Raw genomic sequence first — 26,784 nt, 5'->3', positions numbered from 1 at the left:
GGGTGGCAGCTGGAGGAGGAGTGGCGGGAGGTGGGGAGGCAGCTGGAGGAGGAGTGGACGGGGGCGGAACAGCGGGGGTGGTGGGCGGTTGAGCGGGAGCAGCGGCAGGAGCCTGAGCCATAGAAGAAGTAGCCAAGCAGGCCAAAACCATCAGAAATTGAAAACCCATCTTCATTTTCTCCACCAAATAAAAGATAAGATAGAAAATTAGAGAAAGTTTGAGTGGGGAGTTGAAATGAAAAGCAATAGCAGAGAGATATATATGTACACAACAAGAACAAGAACAAGAAAGACAGCCTTGCCTCCTCTTTCCCCAATAATGCTTCAGATTCCCAAATTCCTTTTTTTAATCATTTGCTCTTATAATAAATAAATCACAATAAAAAAAAAAAAAAAAAAACCCCTTTTTATGCGCTTCACATTATTTACTTTGTTTAAAAACTCATATGATAAGGTCCCAATATAATAAAGTTATACAACCAATATTTTAACCTCCTTACTTCGGCAATAAATCTAAATAAACATTATAATAATTTTGATTTCTAATCATGGGCATTAAAACTACACGAATAACCTAATGAAGGACACGTGTCATATTATAACAGGCCTATGCCAAGTGGAAATATTATAAGAAATCATGTTGTTGGCTTCACAGTCTGTCCGGTGGGTACGTTGAGTTGTTGACATTTTTTTTTCTCTCAACGACTCTTTGGAGCGATTTGTGATTTGACCGAAATGCCCCTCTCATCTTCAATTTTTCATATCCATATCCAGCCAATTACAGCTACTAAGTTCAGGATGGACCACCGAACGGGAATCGTGTTTCAAGATTGTAACGTGGACACGTGGCACACACCCATTTATTTCTTCTGCCCATGTTCCTTGGGTCCACTCCTGCTCGTCTCTCTTTTCCCAAATCCAATTATTTAGTTTTATATTAAATTATAAATTTCATCAAGTTAAAACCTTTTTATTTTATAATTTTAGAGGTTAAAATTACTCCTTAATTCCATAAACTTATCATATTTATATTATAATCTTCTTTTTTGATAGGCTACTTCCTTTTGATTTAAACGTGACGTAATGAGAGATAAACAGGGGATGGAAAAGCCTTCTCCATTCTAATGCAATTTTTATATTTTATTTTAGTTGAGAGATGAGGACATAAATTCTTAGTAGACAATACACAAATATTAATTTTTTTATAGGAGTTTTTCTTCATTTTATTATTATTTTTAAATGGTTATTTCAAATAAACTTTTCAAAAGCAATGGGTTATACCAAATTAGAAATTAAAAATTAATATTATAAGATTGTATTCCACGTAAAAACAATTTTAAACATATTTTCAATTTAATATTACAATTATAATCCCAAAACCTTAAATCTTGTAATATATAAATAATAATATTTATAATAAAGCTGAATTTGAAATAAAAAAGGTACGAGCTAGAATAAAATTATAAAAATGAATTATAGGTAAAAGAAAAGCGGGGATAGGGCGGGTAACTGGGCTGATCCCCGTCCCCTTCCCGGTCTATGTAACGGAAGTCTGCCGACTTTCTCTCCATTCTCGGTTTAATCGAGATTTCCGATCGCAGACCTCCTCTTCCCTAAGCTTCACATCAGCGGCGTTGACACTATGCTTCCAGAAGTCGTCCGGCAGGCCACATGCTCCGACTCGCGCGGGTCTATGATTCTCGCCAATTTTAGGTTCGTCTTTGCACTTTGAAACTCTTGCAATAATCTGCTCTGAATATGACTTGATTGAATATCTGCTGAAGTTGTGTGCTTCTTGGCCTGGTTTAATTGATTGTAATCATTCCAGATATTCCACATAATTGTGATCACTCTTGCCCATCTTCTTTAAAAACCAATCGCTAAAAATCAAATAAACTCAGTAAGTGGGGAAAGTATACGATCCATGCCTTCTTGGAGAACTTACATCTCCACATAATATGGCTTGAAGATTACTCTGTTTCCTGGGATAGAATCGATCACTCCGGAAGTGTTTGCATCAATTCCTCTTTTTTGGATGAAGTTTGGCTGGGGTAGAATCGTTTAGGTTTTTCCACATTTCTTGTAATCTTTTCATGCAAAGGAAAAAATAGGGTGTAATTAATGCCCATGGTTACTCAGAATGATGCCAAAAGTGGAGTGTTTTTTAGATTGAAACTTCTGCTTGCATTCTTACAATACACTAATACAAGCTTTACTAAAGCTCTTTTACTGAACAGCTCTCATTTGTGTTCAATGCCTTCCCCCTTCTCTAAGTTATAGCATTGCATTGCTCCCTTAGTTCTGACTAATTACTAATAGATAAGCAAACAAGAGTTACTTAACGTTTGTGACTCAAACAGAGTGAATTCCAGCATCGGCAGCAGCATGGCAAGCAGCTGGTACAACATCTGAAATCTGAATATCATGGCAGCCGAGGTAAATCCGCCAAGCCCTTTTTTACATTAAATTTGCTGTTTAAAGCAAAAGGATCAAAGTTTCATGAAGTAGCTGGTAGCTCCAATGTTTTTCTTTTCGTTTCTTTAGGAATCAGTGGACAATGAACTCCACGTCACATTAGTGGACTAAACAATAATTATCTGGCTTCTGCTTCTTTAGGAATCACTGGGGGATTATGGATTTACAAATCCTATCTAAATAAACTTGTTTTCTTTTGCAAAAAGGAAAGGAAGAATAGAATACCAGAAATGGCTACTAAGAACTAAGAAGGAAGGGATGGTTAATGAGAGGCCTAAAAGAATTTAGTTAATGAGGTAGGTATTGGGCCAGAGAAGGGAGATGACCCACGACATAGCTGTAAGGAGCAGAACCAAACGAAAGTTTAATGCAGCCATGCAGAAGAAGTGCTATTGTTTTCGGGTTCATGACACATGTAATCGATCTTGCCCTCGCGGATCTGCACATTGTCAAAAAGAAATTTAGTGTCTGATGGAGCTGGTAGCATACAGTGAGTTGATTTAAATTCCTCCTTTCTATGTGATCTAGAGTTTCGTGGGGCTCTGTTTCCGACTGCAAAATTCATTGTTGGAGCTGGTAGAGACTTTGTATCAGCAAAGAGCAAAGGGGGACGGGTTTCAAAGATATATTCATATTCAATTAGGCAATGTTTAGCCAAACAAAGCTGAATTTCAAACCATTTTTTTTTCTAAAGACAGTGTCAAGACGCTTGTAGAGCATCTAGTCATTCTTTATGTGCAACCTACAAGCCAAAAGTCCCGCACAAGCAGCGTTTAGATGCTACTTGTGTGTCAAACGCTAGGAATTGGAGTTCTTGTCAATATAAACTTGGGAGTTCTTGTCAATATAAACTTATGAGTGCACCTACGCATAAATCAACACGGATCATTTCAACATATTTCATCTTCGCTCACATATTTTCTAAGAAAATTCTTAAAATATCATCCAGTATAGAATTGTTTCTTGTAAAACACGTTTAACTTTTCGGTTCATTCATGTACCCTTCATTTATTTGGATATCACATGCCTACCAGCTTCCACCTTGGATCTTCTCCAAACGACATCCTACTAGGAGAGGTATCACTTTGATATCATTTTGTAACATCCCATGTCTAAGATTTGAAATTCAGATTCGACACTTAATGACTCCAACATTCTCCCTACATCCCTTGCGATATGACCCTATTACCTACTTGCATATTAACATGAATACTTTTAGCATGTTTTGTCGTCACTCATATGCTTCCTAAGAAAATTTCTAGGAGGTCACCTAATATAGAATTGATCTAAGCAAAATTGAAGTTTTTAGGATTGAGCCACTGAAAAGTAAAAATATACTTTATTGGTATAGGTAGCAACTCCAATTTTTTAAAAAATTTCTCAACCATCCTACACCAGTATTAGTCTCATTGGGATGTAGTCCTGATTCATTTATGTACATTTTCTTTACTCGACCATCACAAGAAAGACCAATGTACTTCTCTGATGAATAACAAGACGGTAAAGTAACCTAAATTACTCTTGGAATAGTTCTCACACGCCTTTGGTCTTGCGTTCAAGCCATATTAAGGAACACTTTGTTGTGGATTTTCAATAAGACCCGCCAAAAAATATCTTCATATTTTCTTCAATATATGTTTGTTTAGCATTCAGTTTTGTTTAATTCTAAACAAATTCAAAGACGGTTCTAATTCTTACACCACGAATTAGAATGTTCATTCCTTTCACTCTCATCACCAATGCACCCAATGTCAAGAATGGACAAGGTCCGACACCTTTGCATCGATGATTCTTCGAACAACCACGACAAAGGAGTCGAACTCCTCTTAATCGCCCCTGATAGAGCTCAGGGTGGAGTACGCTCTCTGCATTGCCTACCAAGCTTCCAATAACATTGTTGCCAAAATTGTGGGTGATGTAGAGGGTTTGAAGTTTTCATCAACTTGGACTCATCTAGGCTAAACTGCTCTTCCTTGTTTGAGTAAAACAAAGTGACTCAGCTTACACAGCCTTCTCCCTTCTCATGTCTCACCTAAACTAACTAAGCCACCAACTACACAAAGAGTTCATCAATGCTCTTGACAATTCAACAGTCAGTGCTTATAAAGCGAGTTAATAACCCAGATCAAACAGTCCAATCCACATCAATGGTTACTATTTTTCAGAAGAAAATCTCATGTGCATACATATTTAGCAACAGTACTGTTCACAATAATAGCCTTCTGTTGCAAGCAACCGTTTGTGTGAGGTACACTAAGATTGATGGGCAGTGTTTTGTGCTTTGATGTCAGCCATAAAGCCATAAAGCCATAGCCATAGCCATAGGAAAGCAGCTAAGAAATCACACAAAGTTTACAAAGCCCAAATCTGTTGTGAAAATAGCAGAAGCAGAGAGGTGGGTTCCCAAATAAACAGTACGGATGAGAGCAGCAGCACAAAGCAAGGCCAAAGAGGGAGGGGGCGTTGAAGTTGCAGGCTGGTGAAAATGACAAGACCAGCCACACGGAGGAGGAGAAATTTACGGGCAATAGAATGGTTTTGATTTTGACAACAAAAACAATTCTATTATACATCCATCTCTGCCTGCCCTGCCCTTCCCTCTCTCATTTGTCTCTCAACTCAAATGTTTGCAGCCAATGACAGAAAACCCATTTTCCTTTTGTCTTCTTCTGTTTGTATTATGGCGTGTTTCCTAAATTCTCCGATGTGGGATTCCATCTTCTTTCTCTCTCATCAACTTTAAATTCTAACAACAACATTTTCCAATTATATTACTTATATGTCTTAACAAAGATTCCTCGAAATAGTATTCACAATACTAACTCTACTTTACTTTTATAGATTCTCATGAAAAATCCAAACGTAGATTTATATAAGCCTCTCGAGTCAAAGTGACAAACTGAGGAGCTAAGTCAGCCTGCAATACAAGAAAGATACTTATATCGACGTGGTAATATGTCCTACACATTTCGATTTCGATACTTAAGAGAGCGTTTCAGTGGGGATTATGTAATTAGAAAAGCATGGTTTTTTGCACCGTTTGTACTTGGTTGTGGAGCTTGAATTTGCGTAATCATGTGTCTCTCTGCCTTTTCATTTGTCCTTTGAAATATGGTCTCCCTTTTACCATTTCTTTTCTCCTTCCCTGCAACCATCACTTGCAAATTGTCCCCGTCTTCTTAACCCATCATTCTCATTACAAATAATTTGTATACAAATTTACATTTTTAGCCCTTTTTTTTTTCTTTTCACTTTTCCTTTTCCTTTCCCTCTCTCTCTCCAATCCATCCATTTGTATCTTTTGCCTCTTTTTTTTTTTTTTTTTTTGGATAAAAAGAACACCTTCTGAATCTAACATTACATTCAAAGCTTCATTTTTTTAGTGCAAGGTAAAGAAAAAGTTTGTTTCCTTCGCAAGCCACATTACGTACGGCGTGTGAGTTAGAATGAACACACAGGTCAGAGTGTGATGCAATATATATGGTTTTAGATACGTGACTAAAAATAGATGTTCAAATGAATTTTGAAATAGATCCATTTTAAGACGTTCTTTTTAAAACCAAATAGTGAATAGATTACATTCATGTCTAGAGATCTTAGGTCACTATTTTAACATGTTAAAACCGTAGCTATAATGATCATAAACTCAGATAGGCTAGTAGGTTAAGGCCGGTGGAGTAATGATGTTACTCCATTGCTTCCCACCCGTCGATTTCTTTCTCTCTCTCTTCTTTATGTTTAACAACCTGTAATTTACGCTTTGGATTCAGGTTGGCTCCTTCCTTTACTTTACTTGATGCTAATTCTTTCGTGACTTAAGCATGAGGTCACCGTGTGTGGCAAGATTCTAATTCTTCTCGTTCATATAGTTTCAAACTATATCTCGTCTCATTTGATTCGTATTGAGTCAACAAAACTTGAAGAAAAGAAAAGGAATGAATAAAGTTGTTGTTGGAAAGGGAGATCCTTCCACAAGATTCACTTACTCCCATTTTTTGACACAAAATTCTTTTGTTATGAACATAACGACGTGGGAATGCAGAAACCCAAAATTCAATTTTTAAAAATACTTTTATATATATATTTATACAATAAAAAATGGTAATTCAAAATCAACAAAATCAACCAAACAATGATTTCCTTGGTTTGTCTTTACGTGATGTTTGATTCCGACATTTGATTCATTCCCAACTCTGTCCCAAACATCAAAAGCATTTCCACTTCTTTTCAGCTCTAAACCCATTTTCTTTCTTTATTACACAATAAATAAATTATCTTCACATCATACCCCCTAAACTTTTCCACTTTTATTTTTTTTTTCCTATTTTGGGTTTTAAGTTTTAAATAAAATTATTAACTTAATTTTTTTATTAATAATTTTAAGGAAAAAAAAAAAAAAGACCACAATAATATTTAAAATAAGTTAAAAATTGCTTGATTCAGATTTGATGAGGGGTTATATCATAAAATATTTTCAATAATCTACTAAATATTTAGTATGTGTCTACTTAATCTAATATAATAATATAGTTAGTTTTTCACTTTTTTTTTTCTAATAGGTCCAACATTAACTACTTAACATGTATATATGAATTGAACTATATTATTTAAAGATTATATATATCTCTATTTCGTTTTTTTAGAAGGTAAGCGTTATATTATCAAAGTGAGTGAATAATGACATTTTCACGCACTGAAGCAATCTCGAAATACTTTCCAATAATTTAAAAAAATATATTTTACGTCATAAAGAATAAAGATTAAAGAGAAACCACCTTCCAAATTCGACCATGCATTTGAAATATTTTCTTAAAAATAATTAAAATGTAGCTTCAACCAATGGTGATAATAATTTGAAATATTATTTTATTAATGATAATAATTAAAAAAAGCTATAAGTAAACTATCAAATCAAATGAAAAATATTCATCCCAAATCCCCTTCATTTCATGCTTGTACCGGCACCGGGTAGAGCCGGTAGGTGCACTTGACCGTAGTTAAAACCCTCCTCCTCCTCCTGCTCCGCCCCCTCCTCCTCCGTTCTCCGTCGCAGAAGCCCGAAATGGATTTCGAGGATCACGAAGAAGAAGAAGACATGGAAATGGAAGCTCCAACAAACTACGACAAACCACTTCTTCAAACCCCTCCTCCTCCACTTTCCCGCCTCAACAAAACCCCATCTCCGCTCCACTCCAACCCCCCTCCTCCCCTCCTCTACAAAGAGTGCTTAAAAAACCACGCCGTCGCCATCGGCGGCCACGCCCTCGACGGCTGCGGCGAGTTCATGCCCGCCGGCCCTAACGGCTCTCTCGACGCCCTCAAATGCGCCGCCTGCAACTGCCACCGCAACTTCCACCGCAAAGACATTACCACCCACGACGACAACGGAGAATCACCACCGTTCATCTTATCCAACCCACCACCAACCGCCCAGTTCGTTCCCTACTGGCGTGCTCCAGCTGGCTACCTCCACGTGGCACCCCAACGACGAATGCTGGCGCTCCCGTCGCCTTCAAGTGGAGACGGCGGATGCAGAAAGCGGGTAAGGACAAAGTTCACGGAGGAGCAGAAGGAAAAGATGCTGGTGATGGCGGAGAAGCTGGATTGGCGTATTCAAAAGAACGATGAAGCGGCGGTGATGGAATTCTGCAACGAAATCGGGGTAAAGCGCCGAGTGTTGAAGGTTTGGATGCATAACAACAAGAACACGTTTCGTAAGGAGTCTGAACACAACAAATTCTCGTAACAAACTCTTAGCCTCACTTCTCCAAACTGTCTTGGATCGTAATAATTCGTGATATCATCATTATCACCTGCTTCCTGTTTGCTTAATTTTAAGCTTTTTAATTTTTTTTTTTTTTTTGGGTTTTTCTAGAAATTAATCTGTTTGTGTTAGTCCACAGGTTTGGAGTAAATTATGTGTTTAATTTGTTAATCTCATGTGCTCTATGTATATGGGTCTTATGTTAGCTGTTGCATTAGCCTGAGTTTACAACTCCAAAACAAATATAAGTGCTATGGTTCTAAGTATTAATGCACCATAATTAATTAACACTAATTAAATATTTTATTATAATAATCATTTTATACATCCTATATAAACTTTTTTTTTCCTAATTTATTTAATAAATTTTAATTAATTCTTCAATTTGATTATTGTACTAATTATTTATAATAAGAAGTATATGATTTCATTAACACCGATAATTATTAATATTGATTACTAAATAAATTAGAAAACGCATATTTAAATTAAATTTTAATTAGTTAAAATTATTTTTTAAATAAAATAATTAATAATAATTAGATAACTAAAATTAAGTAATTTATTCAAATTATTGTGAGAATTAAACAAAATATTATTTATTTACACGAAATTCTTATAATATTTTTAAATATCTTAAATAAAATGACTCGTGACGAAGAATTTTAATAAATAATTTTAAAGTCATATTAAATAAAATTTATAATTTTTTTAAAGAAATTATAGATTTATTAAATAAAAAATTAAAGGTTTAAAGTTACATGATACATTAATTAAACTTTTTAAAATTTAAGAATTTATAAATTCATTTAGTTAGATATTCAATATTAAATCTAAAGTAATTGTTTTTCTAAAATTTAAAGATTTATTATAAAGAAAATTGAAAATTAAAATCCTATTTTAAATATTTTAAAGTTGAGGAGTCTTTTAGGCATATGTTGAAACTTGGAGGACCAAAAAATAAATAAATAAAATTGTAGTGTTGCCATAAAAGAAAGGGCGGCCTCTTATTTAGGCCCAACACCCTTGCAGCCCATTCAACCCCGCGTTTGCTGGCCATTCCATTTCTGTCATTTATTGCAGTCTAACTGGAAGTAAACTGCCCTAGATTTTGACGTTAGCAACCGCTGCCTTCCTCTCCTCGACGGCCCTCAGCCTCTCTTGCTCTTCCGCCGGCAGTCTTCTACCCCTCCTCCGCATCGTCTGACTCCCTCACAAGCCGCGGCGAGCGGCGACTCCTCTATCGAGGTAAGGAACTTCTCCACTTTCCGCGCAGTCTTTTCAAACTCTAACCGTTCGAACTGAACTGAAAAAACTGAGTCCATGGTTCTGGCTTAATTCGGCTTTGCTTAAAGTTAACGCCGGAGAACGATTTGGTTGTCATTACTCTAAAACTGAAATCTTCAATTTGGTTTCCGGTTCAAGCAAAACCAAAGAAACCGACCTCTATAGGGAGATTAAAGGGTAAAATACTGGTACGAGATATGAGATTTCAACTTGGTTTTTGTTTATTCTATTAAATTTTCAAAACTAACTCCTCTGCCCCTCAAACTTTAATTCAGCTTTCATTTAGTATTTGTAAATTTAATTTAATTCAAGTTCTAAAATTTTTAATTGATTTCTTAGTGGTCACTGAAATTTGAGATTGGTTTCTAATCGGTAGCTATGAAGTTTTATCGTTAAAATACTTCAATTTTAATTTTGAACCAATCAAATCTGTAATTTAATCTAAAATTTAAATGATCTTAATTTGTAAACAGTTAAAACTCTATGGACCAAAATGTTCTTTAGGGAAGATTAAATGATATGCTTCGCAAATGTTGATAATTTTTCAGCTAAGTTCTTTGTTTTCCTGGTAGTTGATGTACTGGGTTTTGATTATCATAAAAGCTTCAAATTTCATGTTCTTACTTTTCAGTTTTTCTCTTTGAATTAGTCTAATAAAACTTACTTTGTTAGGTAAAAGTTTGGTTTCTTGTTACTCATCTATGCCTTTTCATGCTTTTTTCAGAACTGTTTTTTTTCTTTTCAACAGGGCTGCCTTGAATCTGTTGGAAAATGAAGAAAATGATAGCACTGGGTTTTGAGGGTTCAGCAAACAAGATTGGTGTTGGGGTTGTGACATTAGATGGCAACATTTTGTCAAACCCACGTCACACCTACATTACACCTCCCGGCCATGGCTTTCTTCCTCGTGAAACTGCACATCACCATTTTGAGCACATTCTCCCGTTGATTAAGTCTGCTCTGGAAACTGCAAAAATTACCCCAGAGGATATTGACTGCCTCTGTTACACTAAAGGGCCTGGCATGGGAGCTCCTCTACAAGTTTCTGCTGTTGCTGTGAGGGTTCTTTCTCAGATTTGGAATAAGCCTATTGTTGCTGTTAATCATTGCGTTGCACATATTGAGATGGGAAGGATTGTAACGGGTGCTGATGATCCTGTTGTCTTGTATGTTAGTGGTGGGAATACTCAGGTGATTGCTTATAGTGAAGGAAGGTATAGAATCTTTGGGGAAACTATTGATATTGCCGTTGGGAATTGCTTGGATCGGTTTGCAAGAGTCCTAACGCTATCCAATGACCCAAGTCCTGGATACAATATTGAACAGGTGTGTTATTGGAAGATGATAATGTAAATTTTTCGTTATTCCATTTATTCTATTCATTGGATTATTGGGATTGATAGGGCATCGAAGCTTAATAGCGTAGGGACTCTGAAAAGAAAACTTTTAGCGCTTATGCTATTGGGTTGGAAAAAGCTTTGATAGGTCTTATTTTACACCTTTTAACCAAAATGTTTCAAATATCGTAAATTAAATATGCTATTTGCTTCCTCTGTTGCACGCATAACTTCCTTTTTTTATAATGCATATGAAATATTTGAAGAAGCAATTTGTACTGAAAGCCTTATCTTCAAGGTGGGAGAGATATTATGAGAGAAAAGGCTCATTGTGTACATTTTCTTTTCTATTTTTCTGAATCCTAACAAATGCTTGTGCTAAATAATGTGTGAAAAATGGTTTCTTTGACTCCCTCGATTGATTTTCTGTGTCCACAGCTTGCAAAGAAGGGAGAAAAGTTTATTGAACTTCCATATGTAGTTAAAGGGATGGATGTATCATTCAGTGGGATCTTAAGTTATATTGAAGCAACTGCTGAGGAGAAACTAAAAAGTAACGAGTGTACTCCTGCTGACTTGTGCTACTCTCTGCAGGTAATGTATGTTTACTATGTTAATAGTGCTCCATTTCTGGATGAACTGCAAATCTTGGGCCATTCTATAACTAAACGACTGTTATGAACTGGGCTGTTGCTCTTTTATAGACGATCTCAAACTTTCAGCTAATTTGTAGAACTGTTATCCACTCTGACCTTGCCATTCTTGTGTAAAGTTAGTCGCAATTCATTCACTTTCAACGAGCTGTTCTGTATTGTAGGAAACATTGTTTGCTATGCTTGTGGAAATCACAGAACGAGCCATGGCTCACTGCGACAAGAAAGATGTTCTTATAGTGGGTGGCGTAGGCTGTAATGAGCGCTTGCAAGAGATGATGAGAATAATGTGCTCTGAGAGAGGAGGAAGATTATTTGCAACAGATGACCGTTATTGTATTGATAATGGTGCAATGATTGCATATACTGGTCTTCTTGCTTGGGCACATGGCATGTCGACACCATTGGAGGAAGTAACATTCACCCAACGGTTTCGAACCGATGAAGTACATGCTATCTGGAGAGAGAAAAAGGATTCAACTGAGCTCATGGAAGAAGACGTCTAAAACATCAAATGCGGCCTCGTTCTCTGCAAGATATAATAGTTGATATGGAAATTAGATGTGTTTGTAGGCGTAATTCTCTTTGGAAATTCCATGGCTCTTTAGATGTTCCCTGAAGGTTTATAGATAATAGCATTATTGAAAACTTGGGCAAATATTCTTTAGGATTAAACTTGTAAATGGTATTTACAGGTCCTTCATGAATAGAACAGCAAAAGAGAGGCAACTTTGAAGGTAAAGATCTCACTGACATAATGGATAAGGAAGGAAGGTGCGAAGTACTTCAGCATTTGCAGCTAGTAGTAGTAAAGGATGATACTCTTGCCAGTATAGGTTCTATAATCTCTGCCCCCCTCACTCTCTCAGATTGGCCTTTTTGTCCTTGTAATTTTGATGGCCAATTGAATGAACTAATGTATTTATTTGTAAAGATTATTCCAAGGGTCTATTTGGTTTGGATTATCTTTTCAAGTGGTTTTTTTTTTTTTTCCAGATAAATAACAATAAACGTTTAATAATAAAATTGATAAAATTGAAAATGGTTTAGTAACCTAAGAGAGAACTCAAATACAAATTTTCAGATAATTAACAATAAAAATACATTTAATAATAAAATTTTGTTATCATTCAAAATAAAAAACAATTCATTCAATTTAGCTTTTTAATAAAAAAATATTTTTAATTAAGACAAAACGGTAGACTATTTTTCTTTTGTAATGCAAAATTAAACTAATTACGAGTGGTGGCTTAGTATATAAATTGAGCTAAAATTAAAGTATAGAATGAAAATAAACCGACAAAATAATAAATGGGAAAACCACTAAAAAAAAATTGAGCCTATTTTTAAAATAAAATAAAAAGATTAGCAAAAGAAAGAGGAAAACCCTTCCTCCGTTTCAGCAGCTCTGTGTCGCCGCCGCCAACATCGTCTTTCTTCCATACGTGTTGCCGCAGCTTCCTCCCTCATAGCGTTGCACTGATTTTGGTCGTGGACGATTTGCTGCGAACTCGAGGGATTCTATGGGGAAGCAGGACGAGCCTCTCCATGTGAGTTCCAAAGCGGAACTGAAGCGAAGAGAGAAGCAGCAGAAGAAGGCAAAGTCTGGAGGGTTTGAGTCCTTAGGTCTCAGTCCCAATGTCTACAGGGGAATCAAGCGCAAGGGCTATAGAGTGCCCACTCCAATTCAGAGGAAAACCATGCCGCTTATTCTTTCCGGCAACGATGTGGTGGCCATGGCACGGACGGGCTCAGGTAAAACTGCTGCTTTTTTGGTGCCAATGCTGGAACGGCTTAAACAGCACGAGCCTCAGGGTGGTGTTAGGGCTCTCATTTTGTCTCCTACCAGGGACTTGGCGCTTCAGACTCTCAAGTTCACCAAGGAACTTGGAAAATTCACGGGTCAGTCCAGTGCTCTTAATTGAATTATTGTGATTTGAATGTGTATTGGCATGAATTATCTCGTATGTTCTTAAACTGAAATAACGATTGGAACATATGTCACTTCACTGGGTTATAAACGTTTTATGTTATTGTTAATGGCATCACAATTGGACGATTCCAAACATCTGAAGGATGTCTCTATTGAGCATGTAACTTCGGAGGTTTTTGAGGTTTCTTGTACGTAGAAATTCTTTTTGTTACTTGGTTATTAGAATCAATTTTGGTTTAGTTAAGCGTGTGGGCCTTAAACCTAGTTATTACTGACTAGTGTTGCTTCCTGTATTACTTTCTTTCCAAATAAGAAACAAAGTGGCTCGTGTTATACCTTCTTTGTGCAATCGATCTCAAAGATGACAATTTGATTTAGATTAATCAAGGACTCGAGAACAAAAGAAATTACTATCATTTGTAAATTGCTGAGTGAGAAAGATGAATATTCTCCTTTCCTGGAAACCCTCAATAAGATCTATTTCTGTACATTTTTTGCCCAGCCTGCTTAGGATATTTAGCTCAATAATGAAAAGAAAGGGGAGAGAGAATCCTCTATCTGTAAATTAATTCTTCTAATTTACAGAGATGTTCAGATTTAAATATCATCTATTATTTGCTGCAGATCTTCGAATTAGTTTATTGGTAGGCGGTGATAGTATGGAAACTCAATTTGAAGAATTGGCTCAAAATCCTGATATTATAATTGCCACTCCTGGAAGGTTGATGCACCATTTGTCTGAGGTTGATGACATGACCTTGCGCACTGTGGAATATGTGGTTTTTGATGAAGCTGATTGTCTCTTTGATATGGGTTTTGCTGAGCAGTTGCACAAAATCCTTACACAACTGAGTGAGAATCGACAGACCTTACTTTTTAGTGCAACCTTACCAAGTGTTCTTGCAGAGTTTGCAAAGGCTGGTCTTCGTGATCCCCAGCTTGTGCGCCTTGATGTAGATAATAAGATTAGCCCTGACTTAAAGCTTGTCTTTTTTACTTTGCGTCAAGAAGAAAAAAATGCAGCATTGTTGTATTTGGTCAGAGAGCAAATCAGTTCCGATGAACAAAGTTTGATTTTTGTATCCACTCGGCATCATGTAGAGTTTTTAAATGTTTTGTTCCGAGAGGAAGGTATTGAGCCATCTGTATGTTATGGTGAAATGGACCAAGATGCTCGCAAGATTCATATATCAAGATTTAGGGCAAGAAAAACAATGTTCTTAATAGTGACTGATGTTGCAGCTAGGGGAATTGACATCCCATTGCTCGATAATGTTATCAACTGGGACTTCCCTCCAAAACCTAAAATCTTCGTACACCGAGTTGGACGAGCTGCAAGGGCTGGTCGAACTGGTGCAGCATTTTCATTTGTGACTTCTGAAGATCTTCCCAACCTTTTAGATCTTCATCTTTTTCTCTCTAAACCTATAAGAGCTGCACCTACTGAAGAGGAGGTCTTACTTGATAAGGAGGGTGTATTCTCTAAAATAGACAATGCAATTGCAAGTGGAGAAACTGTATACGGTCGTCTCCCTCAGACAGTTATTGATCTTGCTTCTGACAGAATCAGAGAAACCATTGATTCTTCAGCTGACTTGATTTCTCTGCAGAAAACCTGTTCAAATGCATTTCGTATGTATTCAAAGTCAAAACCACTACCTTCGAAAGAGTCTATCAGAAGAGCAAAGGACTTACCTCGTGAAGGATTGCATCCAATCTTCAAAAATATACTAGAAGGTGGTGAATTAAAGGCATTGGCTTTCTCAGAGCGCTTAAAAACATTCAGGTTAAAGCAAATAGCTTGCTTTCCTTTTTCGGTAGTAGGCTTAACATTTCCACAAAAATTAGTTTTGCACTGGTAAATCATGCTTGGAACAATTGTTTATTTGCACCAGGCCCAAGCAGACAATACTAGAGGCTGAAGGAGAAACTGCCAAGTCAAAGCATCGACAGGTTTGTTTATGAGTTTTGTGACTTTTGTAGCTTGTGGCCGTTAGTTAAATAATTTGATGACAGTCTTTTGTTGAATCTATAAGCTTTTTATTTATTAATTAATTATTATATCTAAGCAATGTTTAAAGGAACCAATATTTTGTGTTGATGAAGATAGAATGACAATCTCGGGTTGACGTGTTAAATACTGTTTATGTATCCTGTTTGTGAGAGAGAATTGTATTGACGAATGTAATGTACATAAAGGAAGGAGAAGGCCTTAAACAAGGACAATGAGTTATGAAATAGAATCTACTATTAACAATGATGGGTTATGTAGTATAATTACAAAATTATTTAGAGAAAGAGCTTCATGCAGAAGAAACAAAAATTATGGTTCCCCAAAGATCTTTTATGTTCGAAATATTTTCCACCGCTTTTATTCCCTTCAATTCATATTTCTCACACTTTACACTTCACTCTTAAATGTTTCAAAATATCATCTTGAACCTCTGACCACAATAAATTTGGTGGGTTGAATTCTTGGGTTGTACAAATAAATGTGATGACTTGATGAAATTATTTGCTATAAAAGAAACCCTTTTTTACTTTCAAATTAGAATGTTTACATATTTATCTTATTTAATTTCATTTTGTATAATAATTAAATTCTTAGGTGTTTTGCTTTCCTCATTGATGGAAGTCGAATAATTTCTTCAATAATGGCATTGTGCAGGGTCCTAGGCAATGGGTTGATGTAATGAAGAGAAAGAGAGCTGTCCATGAGGAGGTCATTAACTTAGTTCATAAGCAACGCTCTGCCAAGCATGTTGAGGAGGTGGACTTTCATCAACTTTAAATTATTTGAGTTTCTTTTCCTAATGTTAAATGTTCTTAGTGAGTTACAAAAGCTTATCGTTGGGCTTTTGACCCACGGAGGTCTGAGCTTCCTGTTGAAGATCTGCTTGATGATGATTTATACATAATTTGAAATGTATTGTGTTTGTGCTTTTCTTTTCAAAGAATATCTTGCTATGCCTAAAATGTACTTCATATTTTCAGGAACTCCCATTGGAAAACATTTCTACAAAGGGTAAGAATATGAAAGGTATGCCATTCTCTCTCTTTCTCACCCCTTCCCCATGGCAACTGGAAGAGAGACTGATGTCATTTCATTTGAAGAGTGTGTATGTGATGTGAGCATGGAATGATACCCAAATCAATTGGAAATTACTTTTATATATGAGAGTTGATTGTTACCCAGACGCTCATATGCCCTTCAATCTAATTTGAGTTCCAATGAGATTTCATGCAAGTTACAAAAATGTAGAGGGGGCTGTGGGACAGAGGGTGAAATCGAAACAGATGAATGGCAAGAGTTAGAAAATAATGGAACAGTTTTTTTTTTTTTTTTTTTTTTTTTTTTTTTTTTTTTTTTTGGTTATGTGCACGCACTTTGAAGACATACTTGAGGCTTAAACTTGTGGTGCTAGTACATTGGTGTGGCTTGTGCCTTTCCATAGGATAGGCTATCCACCTGACTTCTTTTTTTCAAGGTCAAAGAAACTCTCATTGTGTTTAGGGTAACAAGGTATTACTTCTAGAATTAACTAGAAGGTGCCTCTCTTCTTCAAGGTTTAAACGAGTAAAGTCTAAATATATTCTTGATGGAAAGTTAGTAGCATTCGGATTATTGCCTTGAGAACAGATTTTGCCAAATCAATTCTTAACATGTTCTTATCATGGTTTTTTCTCATGCTAAATAATGACCTCTTGCTTTCATAACTGATTGAATATTTTTCTGTATTTTAGGAACTCGAGGATTAAAAAAAAGGAAGACCGCAAGTTTCAAAGACGAGGAGTTCTACATAAATTCAGTACCAACAAATCATGTAGGTCTTTTGCCATTTACTGGCCCTTTTCATTTTTAGAAAAACATCCATTATAAGAATTTCTTATGATGTTGAGAAATGTAAATAGAATAATCATGCTGACTCTTATACCTGCATTTTGGTTTGACCCAGCATACAGAAGCAGGATTAGCAGTAAAAGGCGATCAAGGTTTTGGGTCCAACAGGTACTTCACTAGTACCACTAACCAACAAAGGAGTACTGTGGGGGCTATCCAGCCTGTCATTTGAAGATCATTTTTTACTGTTTTAATTTTTCAATTTCGTTGAAGAGAAGGGGATTAGATTTATGTTTTTTTACTCTTCCAATATTACATATTCGATAACGGTTAACAGTACATCTCTTTTAGGTTGGATAATGCGGTTCTGGATCTAGTCGCTGATGATAGTTCTGGCATGCAGAAACATAAATCTGTATACCATTGGGATAAGGTAGGTTTCAAACACGAGTGAACATAGGTACCAAACATAGGAGTTATGTGGGTACCTAGCATGAATAACTGTAGTTCGTGTTACCCTAAAATTTAGTCATTATAACTTTTTTGAACTTTTTGGTGACAGAGGGGCAAGAAATATGTGAAATTAAACAATGGGGATCGGGTCACAGCCAGTGGAAAGGTGCGTTCTTGACTCTTTTACCAATTGGGTGTTGATGTCAAAATTTCTTTCAACATTGATTCTAGCTTATAGTCAGGATGTTGGGATAATACATTTTTTGAGTTTCTATCAGGTTTCTACATTTCAATTTCTAGGATCTTAGGAATAATGTTAATGAAGCTATTTTCTTCAATAAATTTCACAGATAAAGACAGAAAGTGGTGCAAAAGTAAAAACTAACAAGACCGGCATATACAAGAAATGGAAAGAACGATCACATAATAAGATCTCTCTCAAAGGAATAAGTTTGGGAGATCACGATGGTGAAGCAACGAACCGTGCTGGTAATAGACTTCTTCCTTTTCATTTAGTTAGGTCTCTTTTGATATCCTTTTGGTTTTTGGTTTTCTTAGTTTTTGAAAATTAAGCATATAAATATTGCTTCCACCCATAGGCTTCTTTGTTTTGTTATCTACTTTATACATATGTTTTTGAAAGGTAAACGAAATCTGGAAGACTGAAAAAGTAATTTTTAAGAACTTATTTTTGCTTTTTAGAATTTGGCTAAGAACTCCAATGTTTTCTTAAGAAAGATAAAAGACGAAACACATCTTAGAGAAATGATGATGAGAAAAACAACGATGATCTGAAAACAAGCACAGACTAGAGAAACGTTTTGGTGGCTTTCAGCTTTGCTTATTTTTGTCTACTAAATTAGGTGCAGGAAATCAGCGATTTTCGGGAAATAAAAGAAAGTTTGGATCCAGCAAAAACAAGCATTCAGTGCCTAATGCTCATGTGCGCACTGAAGTTAAAAATCTCGATCAAATTCGGAAGGAACGACAGAAAAAGGCAAATAGAATTCAAACCATGAAGAACCAACCGAAAAGGGGTAAAAAGAAATCTGGTAAAAAAGGAAACCGAGGAAAGGCGAAGTAGGAAGAAATAAAAGCGCTTTGTCTTGCTCGAAAAGAGCGAAGATTTTCTATCCACTTCGTTTTTAGGAGACTTGGAAGTTCTCACACTGATTACATGGTCTTATACCGATCTAATCCAAAGTAGAGGAAAAGTAAAGATTTTTAGTTTCCATGCCTCCATTTCATGTATCTCTTCATTATTTATGTTCAATGACTCTGTCATCCTTTTTCCCCATAGAATTTAGTAGTTCAAGAACACGTCGTGTCTGATGGCAAATTATGAGGCTGCTTTCTTTCGGCCTATTTTGTAATGTCTTTAAATGTTTCTGGTTGAGTTCAACTAGCCAAAATACGGGGTGGATTATTATACCTTCAATTCTAAGAAAAGTAGTAGGTGTTTAGCTTATCCATTTAGAGATGGTTGAATTTTGTATTTTGAATTCTAATGTATTTTTTGGTTGGTTCTACTCCTATTGTAATTCATGTTTTTGACTTATTAGATTAGTTCTTATGTTTCAATCCATGAAATTAGTTTTGGCATACGGAAGATCCTTGGGGCTATACAGTTGAATAGGCAGGACAAGTAGAAACTACTTGTATAAATACTCCTAAATTAATAAAGTGGTTCCTAAGCTAGATCAACAACATTTAGACATTAAACTGAAAATTTTGATGCTTAGTGATCAAATTTGTACAAAACATTAGAACAATTTGATCCTTGCTAGTTCAGTCCAAGAGTCCTCGAATGTCTCTAAACCACAAATACGAGGTTTCTACAAAGTTAGATCCTCGATTGTAGAACTTAAATCAAGTTTAATCAATACTCAAATCAAACAAGTTTAATCAATACCCAAATCAAGTTTAATCGATAGATATACTAATATAGGGATAGATATACTAATATAGGGCTACTTGAATTGTGAGCCATGAACCACAACAATGTAGAAGTCCAAATTCGATTAGGACTCACTAGATTCACATGGAGAGCTTGTGTAGTTGAGGTTGTGCCCAAATAGGTAGAAGGAGAAGGAACCAAATCTTAGCAAACTTTGGGTGTTCATCTCCCTCCATCTCATGGACATCGCTAGAGACTTTTAAAAATAAAGACATCTTGTTATGTTTCAACCAACCAATAGAATGACATTTTATTTTATTTTTTCTTAATTATAGAGACCAAATTTATAATTTAACTGGATTAAGAAAACATTTAATACTAAATACAATCCATTTATCTAAATGATAAACATGACTGTTGGGTTAAAATGATAAATATGACTGGAAAAAACCGGACGCTTTTGACAATTTATCATATCTAAAATATATATCCATTACATTTTTAAATAACTATATAGCTAAATTTGTTTGATTTGAATTGATTTTGTTTATAAAGTTATAAATACAATAATTTAATATATTAAGGCCTTTTTTTTTGTTTTTTTCCAATGGAATTACGTCACTGCAATGGTACCCACGCACGGGCATTTTGGTAAATTGAGTAAAAACCCTAAGCCCTTCTCTTATTTAATGTGAAACCGACGCAATACCAATTCTCTTCCCCAAGGAGTTTCAGAGGCGGCGGCAAACTCACTCGGCCTTCTACAAAGGCGACCTTCCTTGTTTCGAAACCATGGTAAGGAGATGTTTCTATGAACCTTCTTCCTCCTAATTTGCATTTGATATTTGTTAATCTGGGTTGACAAACTTCAATGCAGTTTTCTCTCTGTTCCCGTTTGATTTTTTTTTAAAATCATTGCTGAATTGTAGCCTGTTGTATCAGTATTAGGTTTGCCGTTATAAGTTCGTCTTGAATCTGCGTTTCTCATATCGAGATCTGAAAATGCGCTTCTTATTTTGTTTTTGGAGAAAATTTATTGGGCACTGACGTATGAGATTCATCGTTGGTTGGTTTATGTACATTTCGGCGTGTCTGTGTTTGTGGTTGGTATATCTGGTTGAGTTGAATCCGTCTAAGTTATATATTGTTTGTATGTTTCTGGTGCCTGCATATATTCCTGGGGCATTCATGTTTTTGTAAGCGATACCTTTTGTAAACTTTGAACTGCGAAATAATAACAACAAAGTACGTTTAGTTCTGCAGTAATGCACTAGCTCTACATCCCAACTAGTGTACATGTTCGTTTAGTTCTACATCCCAACTAGGTTACACCTCAACTAATTTTGTAATGTTGATAACATGAATTTAAAGATTTTATGGCTCGAGATTTTATGCATGATGTTTATCAGAGTTACTATGTTCCTTGCTCTTTGTTTTGGCTTCATGCTATCTGTATCTATGTGTCTTTTCTTCTGTCTAGCATTTTGGTGCTAGGCCTTGGGAATATATAATATTACCTTTGGAATTAATGGCTATTTCTACCACAGGCAAGGGGATTGAAGAAGCATTTGAAGAGGCTCAATGCTCCGAAGCATTGGATGCTTGACAAACTTGGTGGTGCATTTGTGAGTCAAGATTATAGTTCAAGTTCAGTTTACATCTTGCTATTGCTCAACATGGTACCTATTTTTGACATTTATTGGATCTTTTATGTAGGCCCCCAAACCTTCCTCTGGACCTCATAAATCAAGGGAATGCCTCCCATTGATCCTTATTCTACGAAACCGATTGAAGTATGCTCTCACTTATCGTGAGGTGATTTCAATCTTAATGCAAAGACATGTTCTTGTTGATGGGAAAGTGAGAACTGATAAGACATACCCAGCTGGGTTTATGGGTATGCTGCTTAACTTTTATCTTCTTAATTTAATTCTTATCTTAATAATTGAATGAAAGTGCCATTCTTCGTTGCATAATTTTAGGCATTACTTGTCTTGACAATCTTAAACAAGTCATTATCTATCTGTCGATGAATGAGACTAGGGATGATGTATTTATTAACGGAGATCATGTTTGAAGTTAATGGGGCAAGTGGCCATGAACTACGGTCTGGTTCAGGAATGCTTCAATTTCCTAGCTTGACCACATTGTGTAATGTTTTAGCCTTATTGTTAGTTGGTACTGCCTTTATTAAATTTTGTTGGCTATATTAAATTTTATTATTTGATTAGATTAGCCCCGTTATTATAAATAAGCATACCTAACTGTTTTTACTATAGATATTAGAATGTGGATGTGAATAACAATATGTCTAGATAACATGCGGTGTGCATTCTAATTTTGTGTTGCCAATTCTGAAGAAGATAGTCAGTAATATATTGATCTGATTATACGATCCGTTGTTGTGATTGTGTTGCCATTCTAATTTTTTTTCTTGGTGTGTAATGTTTGTTTTATATGAATATTATTCTGTCCATGCTAAAGTTGAATTATCTTTTTTTCCTTGTGATGCCTTCTTGGTAGATGTTGTATCAATTCCCAAAACAAATGAGAATTTCCGGCTCCTCTATGACACCAAAGGTCGATTCCGTCTTCACTCTGTGAGGGATGAGGAGGCAAAGGTTAGTTATTTATTTGATATCAAACTTTATCTTCTATTTTTTTGTTTCTTAAACATGACTTCTCGGGATCAGATAACAAGTAAATCACATCATGTGTGGCTGTCACAAATCTGTGAATAAGCTTTAGAACTTCTCCGTTTGGATTGTCATTTCCTGTAAAAAAAAATGCATTCTGTCTTTTCCTGCTTACCTGTTCTAGGTAGTTGCATTTTTCCTTTAAATCATGTGAGGTTATACGAAGGAAAATGGGTATCCTCTTCAGCGACTTAGGGACATTATTGTTATTATTGGTCTACGAAAATATTGGATTGTTCACATTGATTTTCATGTTTCTTTATGCAGTACAAACTCTGCAAAGTCCGTTCTGTGCAGTTCGGGCAGAAGGGCATTCCATATCTTAACACATATGATGGTCGTACCATTCGGTACCCTGATCCTCTCATCAAGGCCAATGACACCATCAAGCTCGACCTTGAGACCAACAAGATCGCTGATTTCATCAAGTTTGATGTGGGTAATGTTGTGATGGTTACTGGTGGAAGGAATCGTGGAAGAGTTGGAGTAATTAAGAACAGGGAGAAGCATAAGGGAAGTTTTGAGACCATCCACGTCCAGGATGCCACTGGCCACGAATTTGCCACTCGTCTTTGCAATGTCTTTACCATCGGCAAGGGTACTAAGCCATGGTTATCCCTACCTAAGGGCAAGGGTATTAAGTTATCCATCATCGAAGAGGCGAGGAAGAGGCTTGCAAGCCAGGCGGCAGTTACAGCTTAGGAGTCTTAATGAAAAGGTTGGAAGAAGACATTGTTTATGGTTATTGATTTTAGATTGTTCTGACATGTCTGTTCTTTGAATTTATGTTACAAATTTTGTTTTAGCAAGTTTTTCCCATCCGCTGTTTTGTTATTCTCATTTTGATTTTAGCGTGGCTGCTACAATTAGTCACATTCTAAAAGTTTCGTGCTAATGTTTACAAACTAAATGAGTTTAAAAATTAAGTCAATTGTCAAAATGTCAATGTAGGAACATTTGTCATGCTCTATTTTGATGCGGGTATTTAAATGATAGGAAGTTTTCTTGGTTGTTCGAAGTTATTTATGTGTCTGAGTTTTCTGTTTAAACTAGTGAGTATGAAATTTGGTTTTGTTACCATAAGATGGGACAATGATATAAAAATCTTTCGTTTAGGAACATTAACGTATTATCTTACATTTGATGATTGATGTGATGTAATTAAGTACGATTATCAACAAACTTTAAGAGAATGCTTTAATGAAGTAGGGAAAGAAAATGCTTATTCTTTTTTCAAATCTCAGTTTTCTTGAATTGGTTACGAAATAGGAAAAGAAATTCTTGGTTCTTTGTTCCAAAGTAAGTAAAAGCTTAAAAACAGAAAAAGTCCAAAGGTCAATTTTTCTGACTCCCATAAATGGATATATTAACTAAGAATAATAATAATAACAGCACATTACTTTTATGAAAATATGATGAGATATATTTAAAAAATTTATAACTATTATAAATATCAAAAGATTTTTTTTTCCTAATTCACGTTCCTATGTTCTTATTTATAATACCCGTATGTAAAACAAGATTCTATCGTTGTAATATGTGCTTCATTAGAAACAAAATGTAATTATTTATATCATTTATGTTCATCAGCACATCCAAGCTATCTATCTATGCAAACATAACTATCTACCTAAAGATTTAACAGTAAAAATTTACAGACCGAATGAGACGTCAATCTCAACCAATAACCTGCTCCTTTATCTCATCAATCTTGGCAGCCAATTCGTCTCTACTTTCCTGTGAGGTTACAACAAAAAAAAATTATTAGCTCATTTATCACATACTCGGAGGAAGGAAAAACAGGATTTCAGTTCAAAAGGCAATTACCTTGAATAACAGAAAGCGAGCCGCGAACCACACTGTGTAACCAAGCCCCACAATTTCCAACAACTTGGGAACCTATAGATTTACAAGAACGCACGGTTCTAAATTTGCCTTAAGAAACTTTACCAATTGATGACACCCTACAATTTACTCATTCAGTTCTAATCCAATACAAAATCTTAGAGAGATAAAAGTGAGAACTACTCACCAATGGGATGGAATCAAAAGCACCAACAACGGTTGAAACCAACCAGAGGCCAAAAAAGGCACCACCACCATACAGGGCAAGACTGTATTTATCGACCGACTCGAGCTGTGAGCAAAAGTAACCATCAAACCTTTCATAGGATGAAGCAATCTCAAACCGAAAAATGAAAACATATACATTATAATATCAGTTATTCCAAAATGGTGTTTCCTAATTGACAAGAGCTATAAAAGTTCAAACTTCAATAAGAAATACTGATTTCCATCTCGAAATAGCAAATTTCCCATTATGATTGAAGACACAGAAACTTTGATGGACAACAAAATAATAAGAGAAGTTAGAGAAGAACAATTTTAAAAGAAAATTGAATACAAGCAAGAAATACAACAAGAAAAAAACAATTAGAGAAGTCAGGTTGCTCGATTAACCGCTCAGGTCGACATAATTGTCGACCTTTCATGTAGCATTTGTATATACTATCAAGTTTGATGATATCATCACTGCAACTAACTTCGAAAGGTCATACGAGAAATGAAAGAAATACGCATGCAGGGAAAAACCAAAACCCAATTTTTGAAAAAAGAAGGCAACAGCACTCGAAATTAAAATATTAAAAAAAAAAAAGAGGACTCCAAATTCTCAGTAGTTAACACAGACAAAAATCGTCCAAGTTACCCAAGGAAGAAGGTATTTTACAGTGGAATCAAGCCATAGTCCAGACCATGGGAAGATATTGAAAGCAGAAATAGATAGATAAATCAAAAGGCAAGCAATCCAAAAAATTTGAAAAATCAAAAGCCAAGTGATCCAAAAAATTTGAAAAGGGTATCTCAATAGCTTTGCACTCATTTGTTGAGATAAGAAAGAGACGGCAAAAGACATTTACTTACGGGTTAACACGATTAACTTGCAAAAGAATAAATCGCATGGCTTCAATAAAAGTTCTTACTTTCAGATCATTCAATGAATCGAGCGTCCATTCTTGCGCAACCTCAACTGGTTTTTCTTTAGGTTCTTCTTTGGGTTCTTCATCTGTCGAAGTTTCGTTGTACGCAACATTCTCAGCAGAGGAAGAATCTCCCACGGAAGCTGAAGATGCAGATAGAGAATCCTCCACCGCTACAACGGGCGCGTCCTCAACTGGTTCTTCTTTAGGCACTTCAGGTGTCACAATTTCGTCAGATGAAAGATTCTCCGAGGGAAGGTTCTCCTCGGCGACTGAAGAAGCAGGAGGAGAATCTTCCACGGCTACCGAAGCAGGAGGAGCATCTTCCACGGCGACCGAAGAAGCAGGAGAAGAATCTTCCACCGCGACCGAAGAAGCAGGAGAAGAATCTTCCGAGACTGCCGCGCTGTCGCGTTCTTCAGTAATATATGGACTAGATCCATATGAATCATCAGAGGCTGCTGCTCTCGGCAGTGAAACAGAAAAATGACGATATCCTAAGAGAGAATTCAGAAAACAAAAAAGTTCAAAACCACGTACATCCAAAGGAAATCGAGAATCAGCTCATCGTTATACCATAAGAATCGACAAAGAACAACGCAAGCAAAGCAATTCAAAATAAAACCCACAAACAAAACGCACATAAATTCAACAGAAAAAGTACAGAACACCACAATGAAAACCTAGAGATTCATTTTAGATAGCAGAGTGAGAATGCAATGAACTGAAAACATACGGAAGTGGATGCCGCGAGTAAGACGCGAGGCTATAGGCATTTTGAGAGGAAGCGCGTGCTTGGGACGGAGCAGCTGGTTTCTGGCAAGAAGGGGAGAAGAAACGGGGAGGTCGGAAATGGGGCGGCATGCACAGAGTTCCATCGCCATGGCGGGAGAGGGGAGTCTGTGAAGAGGTGGGTGAAATCGAAGATGAAATGGGGTTGGTAGAGGAACGAGTGCTTCTTATACATTGGAAGAGGAAGGGAGGGCTCCATGGGAGGATGAGAGCCATATATAGCTCATCACTTGGCAGGTGTAAGGCGTTGAAGAGCTAGGGTTTTATGTTAAGACAAAGATTTAATTAGAAAAAAAGACCCAAATATAGTCCCAACGTTCATCAAATTCAATTACAAAATTTTCAACCATACTCCAATGTTTATTTACTGCAAATTTGACTCATTGTTCTTGGTTAAGTATCATTATTATTATTATTATGCATAAGTGGGGTTTTCTTTTATTATTTTATATTTATAAATTCCATCCGTTCGAAAATTTACATATGTATTACTCAACTTACATATACTCAAGTTGAGAGAAGTATGAATTTGATGTTGTAAGTTATATTATAAACTAAAAGAAAAAAACAAAGTGTTCTAACTTCACTATTCCAATTAGATTAATGAAGGGCTACTTATTACTAATTACGTTAACAAAAAAAATTTATAATTATAGTAAAAAAAATTATTTTAAACTA

General features: G+C 35.8%; 5 protein-coding genes, 1 long non-coding RNA gene and 1 other non-coding gene across 15 annotated transcripts in view; 5 read left to right on the top strand and 2 right to left on the bottom strand.

Moving 5' to 3' along the window:
* LOC111494065 overlaps positions 1-6,326 on the top strand; it is an 11,001-nt gene extending 4,675 nt beyond the window's left edge. The window contains exons 2-4 of one of the 6 annotated variants that reach the window (XR_002720128.1): positions 1,487-1,713; positions 2,361-2,436; positions 6,246-6,326. This is a non-coding gene — a long non-coding RNA (uncharacterized LOC111494065). Of the gene's footprint in view, positions 1-1,486; positions 1,714-2,360; positions 2,437-2,544; positions 3,171-4,766; positions 5,197-6,245 lie in introns of those variants that run through there. The other 5 variants (XR_002720124.1, XR_002720127.1, XR_002720123.1 and 2 more) reach the window with 5 other exon arrangements.
* Positions 6,327-7,389: 1,063 nt separating this feature from the next.
* Positions 7,390-8,338, top strand: LOC111494049 (zinc-finger homeodomain protein 1-like). The gene has a single exon (XM_023144026.1). The coding sequence runs from the start codon at positions 7,538-7,540 to the stop codon at positions 8,219-8,221; it is 684 nt and encodes a 227-aa protein (XP_022999794.1). The 5' UTR covers positions 7,390-7,537; the 3' UTR covers positions 8,222-8,338.
* Positions 8,339-9,334: 996 nt separating this feature from the next.
* Positions 9,335-12,481, top strand: LOC111494026 (probable tRNA N6-adenosine threonylcarbamoyltransferase). Its single transcript, XM_023144015.1, has 4 exons — positions 9,335-9,487; positions 10,275-10,852; positions 11,302-11,457; positions 11,681-12,481. The coding sequence occupies exons 2-4, from the start codon at positions 10,298-10,300 to the stop codon at positions 12,020-12,022; spliced, it is 1,053 nt and encodes a 350-aa protein (XP_022999783.1). The 5' UTR covers positions 9,335-9,487; positions 10,275-10,297; the 3' UTR covers positions 12,023-12,481.
* Positions 12,482-12,868: 387 nt separating this feature from the next.
* Positions 12,869-19,272, top strand: LOC111478139 (putative DEAD-box ATP-dependent RNA helicase 29). Of its 2 annotated transcripts, none has more exons than XM_023122268.1 (11): positions 12,869-13,418; positions 14,074-15,235; positions 15,345-15,402; positions 16,118-16,219; positions 16,444-16,489; positions 17,194-17,273; positions 17,406-17,458; positions 17,642-17,723; positions 17,853-17,909; positions 18,094-18,232; positions 18,607-19,272. In XM_023122268.1, the coding sequence occupies exons 1-11, from the start codon at positions 13,040-13,042 to the stop codon at positions 18,825-18,827; spliced, it is 2,379 nt and encodes a 792-aa protein (XP_022978036.1). In that variant the 5' UTR covers positions 12,869-13,039; the 3' UTR covers positions 18,828-19,272. The 2 variants fall into 2 exon arrangements, with proteins under 2 accessions (XP_022978036.1, XP_022978045.1); XM_023122277.1 differs by having other exon boundaries at positions 12,870-13,418; positions 18,613-19,272.
* A 1,048-nt stretch (positions 19,273-20,320) lies between these two features.
* On the top strand, positions 20,321-23,267 carry LOC111485015 (40S ribosomal protein S4-3-like). Its single transcript, XM_023131710.1, has 5 exons — positions 20,321-20,435; positions 21,188-21,265; positions 21,357-21,537; positions 22,164-22,261; positions 22,604-23,267. The coding sequence occupies exons 1-5, from the start codon at positions 20,433-20,435 to the stop codon at positions 23,036-23,038; spliced, it is 795 nt and encodes a 264-aa protein (XP_022987478.1). The 5' UTR covers positions 20,321-20,432; the 3' UTR covers positions 23,039-23,267.
* Positions 23,268-23,861: 594 nt separating this feature from the next.
* On the bottom strand, positions 23,862-26,330 carry LOC111487564 (protein CURVATURE THYLAKOID 1A, chloroplastic-like). 3 transcript variants are annotated; one of them, XM_023135023.1, is made up of 6 exons: positions 26,051-26,330; positions 25,656-25,811; positions 25,318-25,625; positions 24,369-24,473; positions 24,164-24,235; positions 23,862-24,073 (listed from the first exon to the last, which is right to left on the bottom strand). In XM_023135023.1, exons 1-6 carry the CDS (start codon positions 26,196-26,198, stop codon positions 24,014-24,016), a joined length of 849 nt encoding a protein of 282 aa, XP_022990791.1. In that variant the 5' UTR covers positions 26,199-26,330; the 3' UTR covers positions 23,862-24,013. The 3 variants fall into 3 exon arrangements, with proteins under 3 accessions (XP_022990791.1, XP_022990797.1, XP_022990785.1); XM_023135029.1 differs by having other exon boundaries at positions 25,318-25,617; positions 25,681-25,811; positions 26,051-26,329; XM_023135017.1 differs by having other exon boundaries at positions 25,318-25,811; positions 26,051-26,329.
* On the bottom strand, positions 24,784-24,874 carry LOC111494254. The gene has a single exon (XR_002720162.1). It is a non-coding gene; the product is annotated as a small nucleolar RNA snoR128 (small nucleolar RNA).
* Positions 26,331-26,784: the final 454 nt, after the last annotated feature.

The sequence above is a fragment of the Cucurbita maxima genome, unplaced genomic scaffold (assembly GCF_002738345.1).
Source record: "Cucurbita maxima cultivar Rimu unplaced genomic scaffold, Cmax_1.0 Cma_Scf00001, whole genome shotgun sequence".
Lineage (NCBI taxonomy): Eukaryota > Viridiplantae > Streptophyta > Magnoliopsida > Cucurbitales > Cucurbitaceae > Cucurbita > Cucurbita maxima.
The sequence above is the reverse complement of the archived record's forward strand: the minus strand, read 5'-3'. Positions and strand labels throughout refer to the sequence as shown.